Consider the following 20,881-nt stretch of genomic DNA (forward strand, 5'->3'; position numbering starts at 1 on the left):
TGTAAGTTGCATTTCTAATTATTCCACAGACCCATATAATGATATATAAAGTATATTTCAAATAACTATCATATTAAGACTATTATCAAACCATCTGTGTCACTCCAAATCATTAAATCTATTGATCAAATTCCTCGTTCTTGATGTCAACAACGCCACGCGTGCGCTGCAGAGATCTAGGATAAAACTATATTGTAGCGTTAACAAAGTACCAGGAAAGACGTGGGTTTGGTAAACGACTCTTTTTTGTAACAAGAGTTCAACGATCCAACTACTGAACTGTAACGATCAAAACATATACAAGTTGCTACATGAAATAAAATATATCAAATAACTATAACATAAATACGTTTTTCAAATCTTGTGTCACTCCAAATCATGAAATCCTTCAAACGTGGGGCCCTTCGTTATCTTCGTCATCCCGTGATCGAATCCTTTGTCCTTTATGCAAACAACCACCGCGCGGCACCGGTGACGTCACTTGCAGTTCAAATGACAGTACGGTTCGTTTAGCGCGGTTTCACTACATCGCGGATTTTTGAATTTTTTTAATTTGTGAAATAATTCGCATATAAGTCGCTCCTGAGTATAAGTTTAGAGTGCTTCTGGAAATTGACTCTGATGCCCTAACACCATCGAGCACATGCTCCTTTCATTAATTTGTGAACATAGTCTATGTTCTCATAGAAGGTGCTTGAAATGGTTCCTTCGGTACTGCCTGATGCACTGGTGCGCCGTGTTCCATGTTGGAGTGCCAAGAGAAGGTTCTGGCACACCTTCGGGATAAACCAAATAGCAGCATTCTGAGTTTCTCAACGTTCAGAACATAATACAATCCCTTGTGCTGAAAACAAAACAGTCTTGTTGCTAAACAAACATTGAAAAGCCACTTCTGATTGGCCATAACTACTTTGCACACCCAGTTTGAAATGTATAAATACATGAAAAACAAAATGGGGAAATAAAGGGCGAATTTTGGTTGGCCTGTCTGTAAAAAAAATTTGGGACGGTCAGGGTCATGTTTGTGGAAATACGAAGGTTATGAGGGTAATTTATTTCTGGGATGCTGGTATGCACTGCTAAGGATTACATAATACGAACTTTGTTTTTTGTATCTCGTAGGTCAATTTCTTAAACTTGACCCATGTTTTGTGCTTGGAAGGTCACATATTGTTTTAACGTTTGTAGTTTGAAGGGAACTCACAATTTCAGTCAGTTCCGTCTTTTTGTGAACAATGGTGTCAATGTCTTCTTCTGGATCGGCAACCTCCACAACACTGGTCGTGGGACATGCATTCATGACCTTGGGTAAATTAGGATGCCGGTGAAACATAAGGAAAAAAGGGCTGTGTCTCGTAGTTGCCTGCAAAGTAAAAAATATATTATGTATCCTTACATCTCATTTAGGTCGATGTGAAAAGATTAGATGAAAAAAATAAGAAGACCCACTTTCAAAGATGGGTTAAGACCGTATACTACTGCAGGCAGCAGGAAGTCCCAATCCTAATCTGTTTTATTGAAGTACTTCCTCAAACCACGCTTTACGCTATGATTTATTTTTTCTACCTAAACAAATTCATACAGTTCAGAAATATATTCACAACTGCTTTTTGATGTTAAACCTGCAAGGTCTCATCATGTAAGATAACAGAAAAGAACAAAACAAAACAAAAGCATACCTTTCCACTTGTCCTGATGTAATTCTCTGCTGCTACGACCTCTTTGATTTTAAGCGTCTCAAAAATGTGCTCATTTATCTGTGGAAGGTTCAGCAATTGGAGCAATTACAGAGAGGACTTGTGTAATGTAAACACAAAACAACAACAAAGACGTCAATGTATAACGAAGCATGTCTCACCGCATTCATCATCATGCATCTCCGCACATAGATTAGTAATGATTTTCCTAATGATGCCAAATGTATACTTCAGCAATTTGGTCTGTACTCTTACAACTCAAGGACTCGGCAGCAACCCATTTGCTGTAGAGGTCAGTCATGGACACAATATACTTGTTTCCTCTGTCTGTTTCACAAAGCGGGCCGATGACATCCATGAAAACAAGCTCCCAGGGTTGTTTAACCTGAGAAAATAGTTCTTATCAATTTTCCAATTCAATATCCAGCTTTTCTTTTATGCTCATTCATCTCGTTGCAAATAGGCAGCATCCATTACCTTACTCAGTTCATTTGGAGGTTCCGGCTTAGGGACATTCAAGTTGCATCGCTGACAATGGCTCACCTAAGAGAATAGTACAAGTTTTTCTTTCATTATGCACCTGCACTTTGAATAAAAATACACTATTGAGTCTTGTTTCTTTTTGGATCATTGCCTTTGTCAACAATAACTATTAACAAAATGTCATACAGGACTGCTGTAAGGACGACAAGGACGCATTGAATGAATCATGGCCTGCTTTATCATATTTCATAGTTTGTGCCCTCACTACATCCCGGATTTTAAGCAATTTATTATTATTATTTCAGTCGAGTTAGTCAATTAGTTAATTCCACCCCTGAAATGAAAGATTAGTAATATAACAAACAGGATTTGGTTCAGTTTTTTGTTTTCTGACAAAAACCCAGAAAAAAATTACTTACAGCTAACGATACCCGAATGTCTGTCTTATACTGCCCTCAGGTGGCCGAGGCGCGCACAACAAAATGAACAGCAAATGTGCACAATTGACTAAAACTGTTTTTGTTTTAAGTTCATATAATTATAAAATGACAACATGTTTTCATAAAGTATACTATAGAGAGCTATTCAGTGAATTCATTCGTTTGTTTGTTTGTTTGTTTGTTTGTTTGTTTGTTTGTTTGTTTGTTTGTTTGTTTGTTTGTATGTTTGTTTGTTTCACCACTCGCTTACCCAATTTTAACACCACAAGCCGCATGTGTATCTTTTATTTGGTCCCGTGTAGAATAACCTGCCATCTAGAAAGTACAAAACTACGGACGGTACGGAGATTCGGTTGGTTGGTAACAATGGCCGACAAACAGTGGCCGGTAGTGGGCCACAATATACACATAAAAAAAAAATCAAGTTTGGAAGATTTCCTCTCACTGCTACCACTTAAAGGCCAGCAAGCAGTCACAAACCATTGTATTCTAGTTTGATATTTGTTTCAGTCATATATATTTGTAAAGTCATATTTGACTTCCTCAAGTCAACCAGTGGCCGACAGCGGAACTGACGACATCAAGTCATTCAAAACAATCATACGGCGCTTACTTTTAACATTTCTTTGAGCAAAAAATATTTATTTATACTTACAGGGAAAAAATACATATATATCTTAAATTGTGAATATCGTTTCTTTTAAAACATACGCAAATAGTGGACATGTCCCTTCTTCAAGTCAACCCCGACGTAATGAAAAGTACTAATAAAATGTGAAGAGAATGTTAAATGTTTAAAATGGAATTTGCATATTCTATTCACATTCCGTATAGCCCACAAAACGCTCGTAAGAAAACAGTTTTTTTCTTTGCGCCTTATAAAAATACATCATCTAATTTCCCTATTTTTATTGACATCGTAAATCCAACTGTTTGCGCAAACCAGATTAGCGATTGTTGGATTAAGGAGGTTTACGGCATCATTTCATATTGTTGACTGCATCAACGATTTTTCACAACTGTACAATTTATTCTGGATCAATTTGCCTAATAAAGCGACGTTAACGTTTTTATTGAGTTGTGGACGTTCCCATTGTCTCGTGGACCTTAAACGTAGCACGCGCGTCACATGACTCGGTCATCTGATAAAAGTCGCATGTTGCCTACTAAAGCGTCGAAACGCTCAGTCATTGTATTTCCGATTTTGCGACTTTCATACCGCTACGATGAAGACTTTTTATCTGCTTCTTTTGTCGACGTTAGCTCTGACGAGCGACGCGATTATTAGGTAAGAAAATCAAGTTTGCTGACATTGACATTCGAAGTGGAGTAAAAAAAAGTCACTCATTCAAATTAGCCTTGTGGTTAGCTATGTTTCTTCGCAACGCACAGGGCGCAAATGGGCATGTAATCCGTGATTTATTTATTCATTTAGCTGTGGCAGGGGGGCTATAAAAGTTCCGTGAGTGGCAATACATGGAAAAAGAAGTATAGATTAAAGAGCCCGTGTTCTTGCAGTCAAAGAGCTCTTGTTGACTTATGTGCTGGGCAGGCTGTTATGATTCAGAAGGGTCTGCTCTGTGCGCAAATGGATCGCTATAAATAAATGCAGGAAACAATATCACTAAAAAAATAAAAATAAAATCCATGATAAATAAATAATAATAAAAACATTCTATTGCAGTACAATTCCTTAGCATAATACGCAATACTTGAGTAACTAACCGTGCTTTACCACTCACATCCGGATGGGAATTTGTAAGCAAGTCGTAATCTATTGCCAACCTACTACACAATAGTAACGTCACATTAACAGTAAATTATTGCATATAAATTATTTTAAACTGTTAACATATAGTAGCCAAATGCGAAATAATAAGTACAGGCTTTTTTAACGTCTTATTCTCTTAACTCGACGATTTATAACCTCGAAATGTCATCATAAACTGTAAGAACTTCCTGCATTACATTGTTGTGTAGTAAGTTATGCAGAGATAAGTGTTGTGGGTCAATAGGTCATAACGTTACTTGCAAGCTTTTAAAAGTGTATTTACTGTGGCGCCTGCTTTCACATATGGCTTTATTTTTATTCACATTTTAGTTTCCAGCTGTTTTGGTGGCCTACAAAATCAACTCTGTTGTTTTTTTTGTCCTATGATGCAGAATTCCCTTGAAGAAATTCCGCTCTATCAGGCGTGAGTTGACCGACTCAGGGAAAAATGTAGAGGAGCTGGTGGCTGGCAAGCACTCCCTCAAGTACAACTTTGGCTTTCCCTCAAGTAGTGGACCCACTCCCGAGACCCTAAAGAACTACCTTGATGTAGGCATTCCTCTCATAAACGCTTTTCTTTTATGCAATGTTTGCTAAAACTGAAGCTGTGGAAGCACTACTAGAAAAGGTGTTGTTTGTGTGAAAAAAATTCTAAGCTATATCTCATAATTATTGTCCCTGCCTTTTTGGTCCCATCAGTAAAAGCTAAAATGGGTAAAGGTGTTGGTCACAAAAAGGGGAAGCTTTTGCACATGATCTGTCACGGAGTAGTTTGTTCTGATTTATTCACACTTCTTCCCAGTACTGTCTTAACTGTCCACATTCTCCATCACCTAACACATGTTACACTCAGCATTGTTATTAAACAAAAGAATGGTTGAGAACAGTCTCAACTGATTGAAATTGTTGCCTAAACCTTTTAGCGATGACCCTTGGGTCAAAGACATCACAGTAGGGCTCTTTTATTATTTGAGAACCTATGAACTAACCAATATAGGAAGTGGAAGTTACATTTTCTCACTCAGTTGACATAAAAATCACTATTTTGCAATGGCATTTTAAAAAAGCAGTGTATCTGTCACATGAAACAAGCATTTGTGTCAAGTAAGGAGTTTCTAGGAGAACATGACTTGGACTTTTTGAACTCTTAACAGTCATAGATCCTAAGCCTGTCAGCATCTCATACTAATGAAGAGAATAGAACAGACTGACCTACATTTAGTGTTGGATTTGTTGTTAATCTTTCAAAGTACATTTCTAGCCAATTAGCCCGACAATGATTTCTATTTAGACCATTTCATCATACAAGCACCCGAGATTTTTCTGTGGTTTTATACTCAAGCGTATGTTGTCATCAGGCCCAGTATTATGGTGATATCGGCCTGGGCACCCCACCTCAGCCCTTCACCGTCGTCTTTGACACTGGTTCATCCAACTTGTGGGTTCCGTCCATCCACTGCTCACTTCTTGACATCGCTTGCTGTAAGTCATTTTTGATATTATATAATAGCAGCTCTTAGAGTCAGGCTATAAAATCACATTCATTGACTTTTTTATTTTTATGTTTTGTAGTGCTTCACCACAAATATAACTCTGCCAAGTCCAGCACGTATGTGAAGAATGGCACTTCCTTTGCAATCCAGTACGGAAGCGGCAGTTTGTCGGGCTACCTCAGTCAGGACACGTGCACTGTAAGATTAACAGTAAATGATCCTGCAATTAAAAAAAAAATGGAATCGTTGAGTTTTTATGGTCATTCTGTTTTCTAGATTGGAGACCTATCTGTGGAGAATCAGCTCTTTGGGGAAGCGATAAAGCAGCCCGGCGTGGCTTTTATTGCTGCCAAATTTGATGGGATCCTGGGCATGGCCTATCCACGCATCTCCGTGGATGCTGTGGCGCCAGTCTTTGATAACATCATGAGCCAGAAAAAGGTTGACAAGAATGTGTTCTCCTTCTACCTTAACAGGTGAGAAACAGTAGTGGTATTTTACTGAAGCAATAGGGAACATAACCCTGTTAAATTGACCGTGTTTTTTCCCATGCAAGAAATTATAATCAAATAAGGGCAAAAATGTTGCAGATTCATGTGAAATCAAACGCTACCAAGTTTCACTTCTAAAGTATGTCTTTTTAACTTGTGACTGACTATGCAGGAGTGGAAGAGTTGGCCATTTTTCATGGCACAAATATCTTGAACACAGCAGTCCACGTACACCAGCATGATGGTGTCAGCCACTCAAGTAGGCTTACGAAAAATACATTACTGGGTAGGAAATTGCAGCCAATTGTTTCTAAGGATGTATTCAGACCAGAAAAGTCCTTTAGTCTGCCTGTTTGGTCCGGACCAAAATAGGACTTCATTTTTTTCGTTTGGTGCGGTTCCTATTCAGACTGTACATTTTGCCAGTGAAATACGTATACACATCCTCACTTGTGGCGATCTGTGCTCCCATTTGTAATTTTTTTTCGCAAGCATGTATAATTTAAAAGTATTAAATAAGTTAAGTTGTAAGTTATAGATAGACAGCAGCGCTGAACAAGCGCTTGTTTATTCTTTAAATTGCTTCATACGTTTTGTTGCGAGACATTGTATAATGACAATCATATTCAACAATTAAGAAATTCAAATTATGTCCAGGCTCTGTCTTTATTGTTTTTTTTAAGTCACCTATTGGTTCACAATGACAGATATCACATTTTGAGCTGCACTAATACTGGGGATTTATGGTGAACATTTCTGACAGTTGTCTGCTACATTTCGTGATGTCCTTTCTCTTGACAGGACTGCTCCCAAACAGGCCAGTAATTACAACGAGGGCTTAAATATAGTATCGTGTGATTGTAATTATTAATCTTTTGTGTGTCATAAAGAATCCAAGTGAAAGCCTTTTTCTTAAGGAATGTGTGGCGAACAAAAACACATACAAAACAAGTATTTTTCCAAAATATATATTTTTTATGACTTGGCCTTAATGGTTGTGAATTTTCTTGCACCCAGCTCAAGCCTTGTCTTGAAGCCACATGGCCATCAAGTCTGTAGAGTTAACTTGTTTATTATGTGTGACATAATCTTCGTTGTAATCGTTGACCTAAATAGTACTAATAATGACTGCGAGGCCTACAAGGAAGTAATGAGTTTATTTACATCTTTCTCTGCTTTAGGAACCCTGACACTCAGCCCGGTGGCGAGCTGCTGCTGGGAGGGACAGACCCTAAATACTACACTGGTGAATTCAGCTATGTCAACGTCACCCGCCAAGCGTACTGGCAGATCCGCATGGACTCGTGAGTTCTCTTACAGGGAAAATTGTTTTGCTTTCAGCAGATTAATGTGACTTATTCAAAGTATTTTTATTGGCCATGTTTGAGCATGCCAAACAAGGAATTTGACTTCGGTACATCTCAGCCTCTGTTCAACATTTAGGTGACTAACAACACTCGGGACACGTGCGAAAATTGACAAATATTCTCAAACATCCCCTGATCTTAAACTCCCAGGAGGGCAAGGAAAAACTCAAAACTCCTACTAAGGGAAATGAGAAACCTTGAGAAGAGACCATGGATGGGAGGATCCATCTTCCAGGATGACCAGGCTGCAATGGATGCAGAGTGGACACATAGTACACATAATATAGACAATTCAAAAATAAAGCGCCGAGAGCAGGATGTTATTGCACAGCAATGTCTCTGAGACAGTCAATAACTGTAAAGTCTAATCACTGCTGTGATCTCACAAAGCAGAGTAAATTATTTAATTACTCGGGTTATTTATTGGGTGTCACTGTGGCAAGTTCTCCCCGTGCTTGCATGGGCTTCATCCCCTATGTCAGTTTGCTTCATTATAGACTTTGTTGGATGTTACGTACTAATGTGTGCATTTCAGCTTGCAAGTGGGCAGTCAGCTGAGTTTATGCAAAAGTGGCTGTGAAGCTATCGTGGACACCGGCACGTCTCTGATCACTGGCCCCGCTGCGGAGGTCAAAGCACTGCAGAAAGCCATCGGAGCCACTCCGCTCATCCAGGGAGAGGTAAGATTGAAGCTCAGGCCTCACTCGTCCTTTAAATCCATCTAATTCATATTCCAGTCATTTTGTGAAATTGAATTTCCCAGTATGATTATGAAATCATGATGTACAAATGTCAGTCTATATTTTAACACAGATGAGCTGGTTTGTGCATGAAAAGTGTAAAGCTTTTCTATTTCTCTTTCAGTACATGATCAACTGTGATAAGATCCCTTCACTGCCTGTCATCACTTTCAATGTGGGTGGCCAGTCTTACAAGCTGACTGGAGACCAATATGTCCTCAAGGTGAGAACCTGTGCATGTGCCGTTGTTGCCCAGCAGAGGGCAACAGAGATATGCTCGACTGCGCAACAACAATACATCTGAATGAGGGTTACATCACCAAAAAACTAACAGTTATAGCCTTTGTTTCATTTGACCAAGTCATGAGGGAGCAGCTTTGTTATTCAGAGAGATTACACTTGTTTTGTTTTTCTCGTTCCTGTTACAAGCACTCTGCCAACTTTTAGATTCTGGCGTATTCATTTCAAAATACCAAAACATAAGCACACCACTTTCCAAATTGCAGGAGAGCCAAGGTGGAAAGACCATTTGTCTGAGTGGCTTCATGGGTCTGGACATCCCTCCCCCAGCAGGTCCCCTGTGGATTCTGGGAGACGTCTTCATTGGCCAGTACTACACCGTATTTGATCGAGAGAACAACAGGGTTGGCTTTGCTAAATCCAAATAAGTACAAAATAAGGATAGAATACATGCATAGCGGTACAGTGTGAAAAAATAAAAATCACACAAAGGCATTTTTCTGGGCTACACAACTTTTGCTGCTTTGCAATCAAACAATTTAGCACTAGATTTTGTGTAGAGCTGACATGTCTCTGAGACAGTCAATAACTGTCATGGAAGAAGATTTCAGACTGGTTTTAGAAGTACTCCGTGCATGCAGCTAAAGGAGGTGGACGCGTTTTGAGTTGGTTTTCATTTTCATCAGGGACTTGTTTTAAACAAATTTTAATTGAATGGAATTTTAGGGGAAGGTGAGCTTTGACTACTGTCTGATGTACCTCTGTTGTGATTGGCCTTAATGCCTAAATAAACACAATTAAAATTGTCATGAGGGTACAGTTCTTTCTGTCAAAGTCATTTCAGTGATTCTGCATGTAGTCAGTGTCTTGTTGGACTACAAGAGGAGAGTTCTCTTGTGAAAGTTATTTAAGAATTTTTCTATGTAGTCCGTGTCTTTTTGGGCTACAATTCCGCCCTGCATGGGATTGTTGAAGATATAAAAAGAAAAAAAAAACATTCACTTGAATAGTTTAATGCCAAATGTGAAGCCATTGGAGTGTTTCAAGCTTCTTGATTAATTCAGAATGTTATTAGATTAGACTGCATTGCATGATCCAAAACAATTTGGACCAAGGTGATATTTTGTCTAAAAAACAACACTATTTTATTCCTAATGTGTTCACAGCAATGTTGACAAGGATTAGTAGAAAATATATTTTTAAGGTTTCTTTATTTATTTTTTGCTTTATTAAAATCCTACAGCTATTTAGAAGTCTGGTTCCATTTTCATTACCTCAAAGCTACATAGTGAATTACTAATAAAACAAACACACAATGTAGCAACAGTATGGGGTGTGTTCACTGACACACTTGAATACCTTTGTGAATTTCAGTCATAAAAGCTGTCATATTTGTTAAGATAAAAAAAAACACTGCAAATGTGCACATTTTCAATATTTGTAATGCAGCATTAACTACTCTAAAACTGCATGTATTATAGGAAAGACCTTTTTTCTGATTGTCTTTTTCTTTTTGCTCCATCCTATTGACTGATGTTGCTAGTTTAGTTTAGTTTACTTGGCAAATGTTAAAACCTATCCAACTCGTCACAAGACTGACCTTTGAGCTTGTACGTATGCTTTAAAGTATAATCATGAGTCATCATCATGAGAAAGAATGATATTTGAGCAGCTTGTGCTAATCAAACCAATATTTTATATTCACATGTTGAGTCTTCATGGACTGGACTGTTCAGACCTTGGCTGCAGACAGTATCCAAAAGTGATACTGACTTGAGCCAGACGTCCTGTCAGCCGTCCCGCTCGTTTGTTTCCTTTTCCTGTTCCGATGTGGCGCTACCATTGTCCGGCTCTGCTCTAGGCTCCGTGCTGTAGTTTTCCTGCCCATCATTAGATTCTTTGTCTTTGACTACTCCCTCCATCACCAACTCTCCTTCCAGCTGCTCCTGCGTCTCCTCCTCCACCCGGCCCACCGTGTCCGGGATAATCTCCACCTCAATGTCTGAGGAGTCCTCGATCTCCTTGAACCATACAGTTTTCTGCCCCTCCTTCCTCCTCTGCTTGGCCAGCATGGCCCTTGAGCTGTAATCATCTCCATCTCCTCTCCCTCTCCTGGAGGGTCTTACTGAGGGACTCCCTTTGGGGGTGTGGTTAGTAAAGACACCGCAGGAAGAACAGTGGCGGTTGCGTCTCCCCAATGGCATGACTTGGCCCCCGGGGAAGGTGCTCCGTCTGGGAAGAACCTTCCTCCAGCGGCCACGGCTTCCGTCAGCCTCATTCTGGAAGCCATCATTGGTGTACTGCAGAGAGTCTCTGCGGCCCCTGTTTGGCTGCTCAGACTTCAGACAGTCCAAGCACTAGAACCAGTGCAGAGATTAGAAAGTAATGTAATAATGGATTCAGAAACTTTCTGTTCATTCACTGTATAAAAATGGAGGTGTCGTCATGCTAGCATATTTCAACAAATTCCTGGTGTGTGCCTCTTGATGAAAATTCATAGGGAATGTGATTTTTTTTTTTTTTATTACAAAAAACACCTCTTCAATATTTGGCTTGTGAAAAAAATGAAATGCCTCTGGCCAATAATGACAGAATTGATAAATGTAGTAGCAATAATCATACAATCAGTTGCTATCGGTGCGTGCTTTTTCTGTCTCCATGAAAAGCCTTTTTAAGTAAATAACGTGCTTATAAAAATTTAAATTGCGGTCTGCCTTCTAACATGAATAACTAAAGGATGTAAAAAATGTTTTAACAATTGGGAGGTTCCAGATATTTTTATGAATGATGTTTCAAATTTTCTGTTTTGAAGAGACATTTGCTGTTTGTGTATTTCACTGACTACAAGAAATACAAAGAATGTTCTTGGACAAACAGAAACATGAACTAAATATAAAATTTGCATGTGTGTTCTGTCATTACTGTATGTGTTTCTTTACTATATAAGCGTTTACAGCTAGAAACACTGACCTCACATATTTTATCACCGCTGGAGTGCCCCTTCCATAGACGGGAAATCAAGAAGCCAATCACAATAAGGCAGAGGACCAGCAAAGCCGCCATAACCAGCCCGAGGAGTGCCATGTCACCCGCACGATAGCCAACATTTGAAGGGGAAGGCATGGCATCGGCTGCAGAGATTGACAATTATATGTAAAAATCAAGTCTGTATGTACATCCAGTTTTTTCACCATTTTTGAAAATGCTCAAATCATAAATTGTTTTCCTTCAAATCCGCAGGTGCTAAGGCAATTTACATAAGCAATTGCAGTACTGTATTTTACATGATAGCAGAAGGCTATCGGAGGCTGTCTGGATCCTTTCTAATTGTATTTTATTCCCTTCTATTGCCTACATATTCAAGTCCATGCCAGATTTCTTGTGACTGTGAATTACTATAGGCGGTAGAGTGTAAAGTGATTGTCCTACCAGGTATAACCTGAACAGAGAGGGCGGCTGTACCAAATTCTCCTGTTGTTGTGTCCACTGCTCTAAGCTGATTTTAAGAGAGGGGAGGGGAGGGGTGGGGAGAGAGGGGATAAAGCACCAACAATTTAGAAGTCAAAATATGTTGCCGTTTATTGTTGCGGTGCTTGTTACCTTGATGCTCACCTGTAAAACAAACGACTCTGTTTTGACAACTCTCTTCAGAATCACAAAACCATCTGAGGTCACATTGACGTAGCTGCTGTACTGCACCTCATATTTTACATCCGGATTCACTCCCTGAAATAGAGGAAACCATTTCATGAGTCAAATGTTACTGTATATCAGTACAGTTAAGCGCAGGGTCATTTCAGATAGCATCAAACTGATTTGGTCCGTTGAGGAGCCTCTCATGACAACTCAGGGCAGGCTGGTGTCGATGTTATTTGTAACAGCAGAAATATTCAACATCAAGTCATTGCTTTGTATTTCAATATGTGTTTCTAAATAGTCTTCTGCTAATTGGCTAAAAGGATTGAAAATAATAGTCAATTAAAACCAAAACTTGCCACTTAATGGCCTCTCCTCCATCAAAAGTGAAGAACTTACACCAGCAAAGTCTTCATCTCGCGCTCGGACCCTAAATGGTCTGTTGCTACTGCGGTCTCTGAGGATCATGCTCTCAGGTATAGAATTGCTGTAAATAAAGCCGTCATAACGCTCCTTTTCAAAGTGTGGAGGGTTTCTGCTCTTCTTGGTCACATCAAAGGTCACCTGTGTTACAGCAAACTGATCCCTGTTGGTCACTTGTGATGCCTGAGTGCAATAGAATTGGAAAAAAAAAAGAAAAATGTGAATAACAAAAAGGAAAACAATATATTGTCCAGTGTGATGTTGTGTTACCATAACTGTGAGTGTTATCGGGCCCACAATATCGGCAGCTTTCGTCATGCTGATATTTCCTGTATCTTCATCTATCTGGAATAGATTTCCATCATTCCCTGCATTGGCAAGAAAATGCAAATAATTTATAAAGGTTTAATCCACCTACTAAAGCCTTTATAAACAAAAATCATTGTGTTGGTATGACTTCATGACAAATTGTCTTTTGGGATATTTGCAATAATGAGGAGGGAGGAGGAAGTTGTGGCCTGATGTGCGCCATGGTCTTCATCTCTATGCACTCTGCAATTTTTTTATAGATATAAAATAAGCACATCTTCATTTCAATCAAAGGTATTTTGTTTTGGAAAGTTCAAACCACAAACACACATAAAGTGTTGTTTTGTACCACTCTAATGACTGACCTGGCTGGAACTAGTACAAAATAGTGAGGTCAAAAATACAGATCTCAACTGTGTGCATTTGAACAATACAACATCATAGATCCATAAAAGCATTTCCCCTGATTCTCCGTCTCAAAAAAAGATACAATTTGTGGCCATATATCAGAAAACATCCATAAATCAATCAAATGAGTACCTCTTAAAATCCGGTAGCTGATCTGTTCACTCCTGTTCTTGTCTCCATCTTTTGCAAAAACTGGGCCGGGTTCCAGTGTCAGTGGGCCTTCCTGTGGATTCAAATCATGCTCTCATTCTATAGCGAGTCTTTGTTTTAATTGCCCTCCATGTGTCTGCATCAAATTAATCAAAGTACAACATCATTCCCAACAGACTGTGAAAACAAGGTGTGAGATGGATGTGTGAATGTACCTTTGCACCTTTTATATTTGGAGGCTTTGAAAGTACTATATCATCATCATGGTGTTTATAAACTCACCTCCTTTTCAGTCAGATTGACTTTGCCTCTATAACCAGTGCTCACACACAATTTGGCAAGTCCTAAATTAGTCCTTAAGCAAGGCTGAAACCAGGGCGGCCGGTTGTCTACGTCCTTTATATGCACTGTGATGGTAGCCACGGATGTGAAGAAAGGCTCATTGGAGGCTGACCCATTGAATGTGTCCTGTAAGGTTTTTCGACAACAAAGATTACTTGAGCTACAAGTCTTGGGAGTTGTGCTGGGAGACTTCATTGTAGCCTACCTGTACGTGTAAAATCAAAGAGATTTTTTGAACAACATCGTAGTCTATAACACTTTTCACAAGTAATTTTGGAGTGTTGATGTTCTCCAGCCGAAAATATTTGTCCTAATGTAACAGACAGAGTAATGAACATTGGGTTAAGACCAAAGGAGCATAATGAAGTGGTAACGACATGACCATATACTAGTAAATACCGTATTTTCCGGACTATAAGGTGCACCTTCAAGAATGGCCCATTTTAAAACTTTGTCCTTATATATGGCGCATCGGACTATAAGGCGCACCATTAATGCATCATGTCAGATTTTTTATCCAAATCAAATCATTCTCCATTTTATCTTTTTTATTTCAACTTCAGATGCAACAAATTACTTTATAATCACAAAATAATGATCCATAGTCTTTTTGATTCATGATTCATAGTCTTCAGCGGGCCGCTTATGATTGATTTCATGACACAATGCTTCGGGCCAGTTTAAATTTAGGAATTTGGTCCATATATAAGGCGCACCAGACTGTAAGGCGCACTGTCGGCTTTTGAGCAAATTTTTGGTTTTTAGGTTCGCCTTATAGTCCGGAAAATACGGCAACATAACACTGTAAAACCCTTCATATATGTGTGAAATATTTTGCAACACTATTACTAACCCAATGGATTGTTTCATTCAAAATGATGTAAATAGTATTACATACATCTAGTGAGATGAAGCCAATGCTAACTGATTTTTGACGAGTACGATCAAGCTCACTGTAGCTGAGTACGATCAAGCTCACTGTAGCTGCCAGTCACAATTTCCACTGACAAGAACATCATACAAGGTATTGTGAGACTTGTAACTGCCTCTTTCCAGGTCGAATGCAATAAAGAGGGCCACGGAAGAAGTGAAACTTTAAAAAAACACTAGCTCTAGTTATGGTCTCGGTCTCCTGTTTCTCACTGGCGTATGTCTAATTGTAACTAAATAGTATGATAACCTCGACAGATATTTTTACAAAGTATGTACAACATTGGGCTGCTCGGTGGCGCACTTGGTAGCACGTCCGCCTCACAGTTAGGATGGTGCAGGTTCGATTCCACCTCCGGCCCTCCCTGTGTGGAGTTTGCATGTTCTCCCCGTGTCCGTCTGGGGTTTCTCCGGGCACTCGGGTTTCCTCCCACATCCCCAAAACATGCTTGGTAGGCCGATTGAGCACTCCAAATTGTCCCTAGGTGTGAGTGCGAATGGTTGTTCGTCTCTGTGTACCCTACAATTGGCTGGCAACCAGTTCAGGGTGTCCCCCGCCTACTGCCCGATGACAGCTGGGTTAAGCTCCAACACAAAAACTGAGCGGTTCAGAAAATGGATGGATGGATGGATGGATGGATGGATGGATGGATGGATGGATGGATGGATGGATGGATGGATGGATGGATGGATGGATGGATGGATGGATGGACAACATTACTGCCACTGCTTCTCATGATCATGAAAATTCTACTTCAATTTCTGTATATTCTTACCGTGGTAGATTCTAAGCGATAAAATAATGGTTCAGAATCAGCATCAGTGGCTTCTATCAGTCCAACACTGGAATTGATAGGTGTTAGCTGGGGAAGTCAAAAAGTCCAAAATTCACAGTCATATCCAACGGGAGATGAATGAATGATAAGTTAAGAAAGTCCAACAGCTCACCTCATTTACTTCCAGTACGTAGTTATTCTGAGCAAAGTTTGGGGGGTTATCGTTTATATTTTCCACCAGTACTTCGACAGACTCATTGACCTTAAATCGTGCAAAATGATGATTCATTTATGAAGTGTGTCAGTTTATGACATGATATTGTACTCACAGATTTGGAGCCTGGTCTGCTGCATTGTACCCACACCACCAGAGCTGCTCTGTTGGGCAAAGCCTAGAAAACATTCATCCATTGTAAAATGATGTAAGTTTGAAAGATGCAAAATGCAACCCTCAATAGATTACCTCATAATCCAGTTCTTTCTTCACCATCAGGGCTTTGCCTTTCAGGTAAAACTTTTCTTCAGGGTTCACCACAACATTCAGTGTTACGTCACTACCAGAGCTTATTTTTACCACCTGGAGGTCTGCGGTGCTGTTTTCCGGGACAGACACAGGCCCAGCGGGCACTGTACAAACTGAGAGAAGTGTGAAAAATCAATCAAGGCCTTGTGACACCATTATTCATTTGGATACAGTTAGTAAATATTAATTAAGTTAGTTAATATTGTTGCTAATGCTACTTCTACAGTATAATATGTAGGTATATAAGACAAAATAATAAAAATACCTATTGTCCAAATAGTTCTCGATATTACTGAAATATCCTATAAACCAATCCTATAATATTTAAGATAAAATAATAATACCACACTCCACTGTTCCCAAAACAAAGAGGGTTGCGTGATTCTTTGTTAGATTTCACAGTGATACAAGTTGTAAATATGAACTTACAAATTTTGCCATATAGTACAAATATGTCTTTGTAAACTTCCATATCTACTGTTTTCCAATAAGACCAAAAGTTATGATTTGGATACTCAAATGATTTTTTATTTTTTTTTGCTGGTTTTGAACAGTCAAACTTGGACTTTTGACCGACGTCAGTAAAATGCAGGTCAGATACATTTCTACAATTAAACTCTGAGAAAAAAAAAAAAAAAAGGGTTTTCCCATTTTTGTGTTTGGTTAATGACTTTTCCGATGCCCGTAAGGCAAAGAGGATTGGCAGCGCTGCAAAAACAGCAAACACTGACTCTCTGTCTCAGCAGCCTGATCAACATCCTCCTGCAGTCAGTAGCAACAGATGAAGTCCTCAGTAGAGATAAGAGCACTACTTACGTCTTTGAGGGGAACCAAACGTACAAAAACAAAGGGTGATGATGATGATGACGGTCACAGGTTGGCGTTTCCATTTTTGATCCATGTCCTGATTTGTGGGCCACTAACAGAATGAAGACACAGGGAGGATGAGGAGCCCGTGGTACCAGCTGGTACTCCACATAATGCTCTGTCTGTGCTGCCTTGCGAGTGGGAGTCAACTACAGTTGCGACATTTGTGACTTCATCTTACGGGCGCATATCACATTAAACGGATGCCAGTAGAGGCCTCCCAGCCTCCCACAGAAATACTTGCATCTGTTTTAACTGCTCTGTTTGCAATGGCAGTCCCGATGCATTCAGGGAAATCAACAAGAATGAAGGAATGTTAACAGTGGGGGAACATTTCTTCTGGCTTCCTCAAGGTGCAATTTGAAGGCAGGTACAGGTCTCAGCAGGGCTTCACTGCATTTACTAACCTGCGGTTTGGTCATGCCAGATCAGGAATCAGGTTGTGGAAGGTTGAGATGATTATATGTAAAAAATTATAATGATCTTTCAAACTTCAAAATAATGCAGTGGGAAATGTAGTCTTGCCCTGCTTCCATACACTCTATTAATCCCACTAATTCCATTGACAGGAGGCGGCCATCTTAGTTTAAACACTTGCAAGGAGTGCACACCTCCAAGTAGAGTATATAGCCAAACCAAAATTTAAAAAAACGTTTGGGTTATGAATGAAAAGAATCATAAAAATGGTGCCAAACAAATCTCAAATGACTCGTTATGGCAACCCGTGAGGGAACAAGCTGAAAATTGCCACATCTTTCAATGTCTTGTATCATTTGATAATATTTTCCACAAATTCATGTTTGAATGTCCATCTATTACACAGGAATTGAAGGTCCAGACTCAGTGGGGTAAGATAACTGTGGAAATGTTATCCTCATGAGGGTCACGAGCGTGTTTTTGGGAGATAGGCAGGGTACACCCTAATCCGAATTTATCAGACAGCATGAACAAGAAAAAACAAAGTGACAACAATTCCCCTCTGGGTAATCTGGGTAAAAAAGAAAAAAAAAGCAGCAAGAAAAAAAATGGGAGTGACAAAAGCACTCATTTCCAAATATCATCAGCAAGTCCTCATTTGCAAAAGGTTTTTGTTCCTCAATTTGACCATAAAGATGACCTTTTTTTGTGAAGATTGTGTAAATGAATTGAATCTTTGTTTACGCCGCTCAGAGGTAGTTGTTGAATTTATTAAATCACACAATATCTGCAATCCTATCCTAGACATCCTCCTTCGGTAATTAGGCATATGCCGCATCGCCTAGTTATTAATCAACCACACTCCCATCATATGGATTTTTCAAAAGAAGTCATAAAAGTCATATTTTCCAGTGGAATGAAGCATTACAATAAAATCCAGGATATGTGGCAGTTGGGTGCTCGACAAATGGCTTATCCTTTCTTTTCGTGTCAGTATGACTGCCTGCAGGGCATCGAATCCACTGCTGTCAATGGGACAAACTGACTTTTAAAAATTGTGGTCAAGTTGCAGGAATTCTAATAAAGAGGCTTTTGTTCCATTCTCTGTAAAGTGATTCTGAGTTTTAATTGATTTAACTTTTACTGGAATTATAATTCACAATAAAACCTAAACAAATGTCAAATGACTTTGGATTGCCGTTACTAACAATGTCGTGGTTTATCCAAGTGACTTGAACCAAGCAAGGTGGGCACGGTTCCGTCTACAATGTGAGGGTCAACTGTTATTTGTCTTTATTGATATTCCCAGTAATTGACCGCCAACCAATCCGGGTGAGTTTGTCTTATACCTGAAGTCTCTAAGAGACCTGAACAGTTTAGATGGTAAAGAAAGTGGATTTGGACTGGATCACAAGTCGTATTTAAAAACAAAAAAGGCTGTACGGTGCTCCCTTGCTATTACCCGGTTCACCTTTCACAGCCTCGCTGTTTGGCAAATTTTGTTGGGGTTTTTTGTCAGTGTATCTTGATTATATACAGTAAAATACTGGACTGCAAATGGAAAAACATGCAGTATAATGACAAATAAATAACGTAAATTAATGAGCATTTCTAATAAACAAAATTATATTGTGACGAAAACATATATTAACAAAAAAAAACCACACACAATAGAAATGCATTAATTAAAAAAAAAACCAGCATCTGTGACACAGAGCCCCATGTCTGGCGAGAAAGAAGCCATCTTTCATATTTTCACAGATTGAAGTGAACAAGAGTAGGAATCTGCATATGAATTTTGGAGGCAATTAATCACCATTACAGACACTAGGTGACAACACAAGGTGACAAACCAAGACAGGAAACAAAACACATTATAATGTTTGCCTGCTTGTCTCTGGTCATGTAAACAGACTGAGATGGAAGAGAAAAAAAGGAATCGTGCTCCAGAAGTGATTGGGACAGTTTGCCGTAAATTTCATCCCCAAAAAGCCCTTAAATCACAACAGATTCTTAGAGTGGCCTAAATTTGAGTGCTGACATAATTTTTACATATAGACTTAGGTACCAATGTTCAGCCCAGTGAACCGCCTCAATATATGAGGAAGAAGGCCGCCACCCAAAACGAGCTTAAATATCTTACAGACAACATTTAGCGGTGGGGCACTTGTTAGCATGTCCACCTCACAGTTCAGAGGGTGCGGGTTTGACTCCACCTCCGGCCCTCCCTGTGTGGAGTTAGCATGTTCTCCCCGTGCCTGATTTAAGAGAAGGCGGTTCCTCCAGTCTATCAAGCAGAAATGAAACAGAGTTCATATAAACATACGTATACACAGCATAATACTAGATGGATAGTAATTACATTATAGAAAAACAAATTTTAACGGTAAAAAATAGCAGCTTTTAGATACATCCCCACTTTGGGTCAGAGGCAGGCTTTTGGTCACCAGCCAATTCCATTCCAAGGGACGTATAGACAAACTAAACACGCTCATTTCAACACCGAGAAACAATTTAGTGTTCAATAAACCAAATATTCACATTTGCATGGCGAGAACATGCAAACTCCACTCAGAAGGGAACCCAGTCCATATTCCAACCCACGACCTCAGAACTGTGAGACTGATGTATAAATCTCTCACATACCACATGTATAAATCTCTCACATACCACACCACCACTGTCAGATACATAAAGCATGACGAAGCGCATGAGAAGTTTCATGCTTCACAATTAACAAACAGCAATTGTTAATTTATAGTTCCTCAAGTGTGGGTTTGTTTTTGTTTGTTCATCCTCCAAAAGTCAAAAGAGTTTGACTATACGGGAACACATGCAGGTGAATTGAAATGCTATTTTGTTTTCACTTATTTCCCTTTGATGAGTTGGAGCTTCTAATATGCTGACTTTGATGAAAAGTTGTAGGGAATTTCAAGGACTGTTTTTGCGAATGTGAACACTCAAAGCAAAATATCATTTTTATATGCGTCGTGCAAAAGACTTTTATCTGCTCCAACAGATGGTGTTTGGATATGAAGGATTAATTATTCTCCCAGATGGCAATTCAGTTATGAAGAAATTACGGACACTTTCATTTACACCTGCATCATGTGCAGTGAGCCGAAAGATCCACCAACATTCTAGGTAGTGTGGTGAATTGTCTTTGTGGCTTCGCTGGTCTTCTCAAAACACTTGATAAAAAATGCTGGCTTTAAAAAAGGAAATGCTTCCGGGACACACGGCTGGTTGGAAAAAGATTTTATTCAGCCGATGTCAGAAGAAGATGTTCTCTCACGCCCCACAGACACGATGTTTGGAAGCCCCCCGTCTGCCAGGCAACACCTTTCTTATACCTGGCGAGACTCATGATCTCATCGC

General features: G+C 39.4%; 2 protein-coding genes across 2 annotated transcripts; one reads left to right on the forward strand and one right to left on the reverse strand.

The window, feature by feature from the left end:
- The first annotated feature begins 3,738 nt into the window (after positions 1-3,738).
- On the forward strand, positions 3,739-9,544 carry ctsd (cathepsin D). The gene is made up of 9 exons (XM_085907186.1): positions 3,739-3,908; positions 4,784-4,940; positions 5,750-5,873; positions 5,964-6,082; positions 6,161-6,360; positions 7,557-7,679; positions 8,278-8,422; positions 8,607-8,705; positions 8,989-9,544. Exons 1-9 carry the CDS (start codon positions 3,847-3,849, stop codon positions 9,148-9,150), a joined length of 1,191 nt encoding a protein of 396 aa, XP_085763312.1. The 5' UTR covers positions 3,739-3,846; the 3' UTR covers positions 9,151-9,544.
- A 949-nt stretch (positions 9,545-10,493) lies between these two features.
- cdhr5a (cadherin-related family member 5a) lies at positions 10,494-17,147 on the reverse strand. The gene is made up of 14 exons (XM_085907185.1): positions 17,036-17,147; positions 16,160-16,332; positions 16,026-16,088; positions 15,869-15,958; positions 15,697-15,783; positions 14,196-14,300; positions 13,931-14,116; positions 13,631-13,721; positions 13,052-13,149; positions 12,758-12,964; positions 12,335-12,448; positions 12,152-12,218; positions 11,693-11,853; positions 10,494-11,079 (listed from the first exon to the last, which is right to left on the reverse strand). The coding sequence occupies exons 1-14, from the start codon at positions 17,118-17,120 to the stop codon at positions 10,513-10,515; spliced, it is 2,094 nt and encodes a 697-aa protein (XP_085763311.1). The 5' UTR covers positions 17,121-17,147; the 3' UTR covers positions 10,494-10,512.
- Positions 17,148-20,881: the final 3,734 nt, after the last annotated feature.

Source organism: Syngnathus leptorhynchus, chromosome 3 (assembly GCF_054491065.1).
Source record: "Syngnathus leptorhynchus isolate UIUO chromosome 3, UIUO_Slep, whole genome shotgun sequence".
Classification (NCBI taxonomy): domain Eukaryota; kingdom Metazoa; phylum Chordata; class Actinopteri; order Syngnathiformes; family Syngnathidae; genus Syngnathus; species Syngnathus leptorhynchus.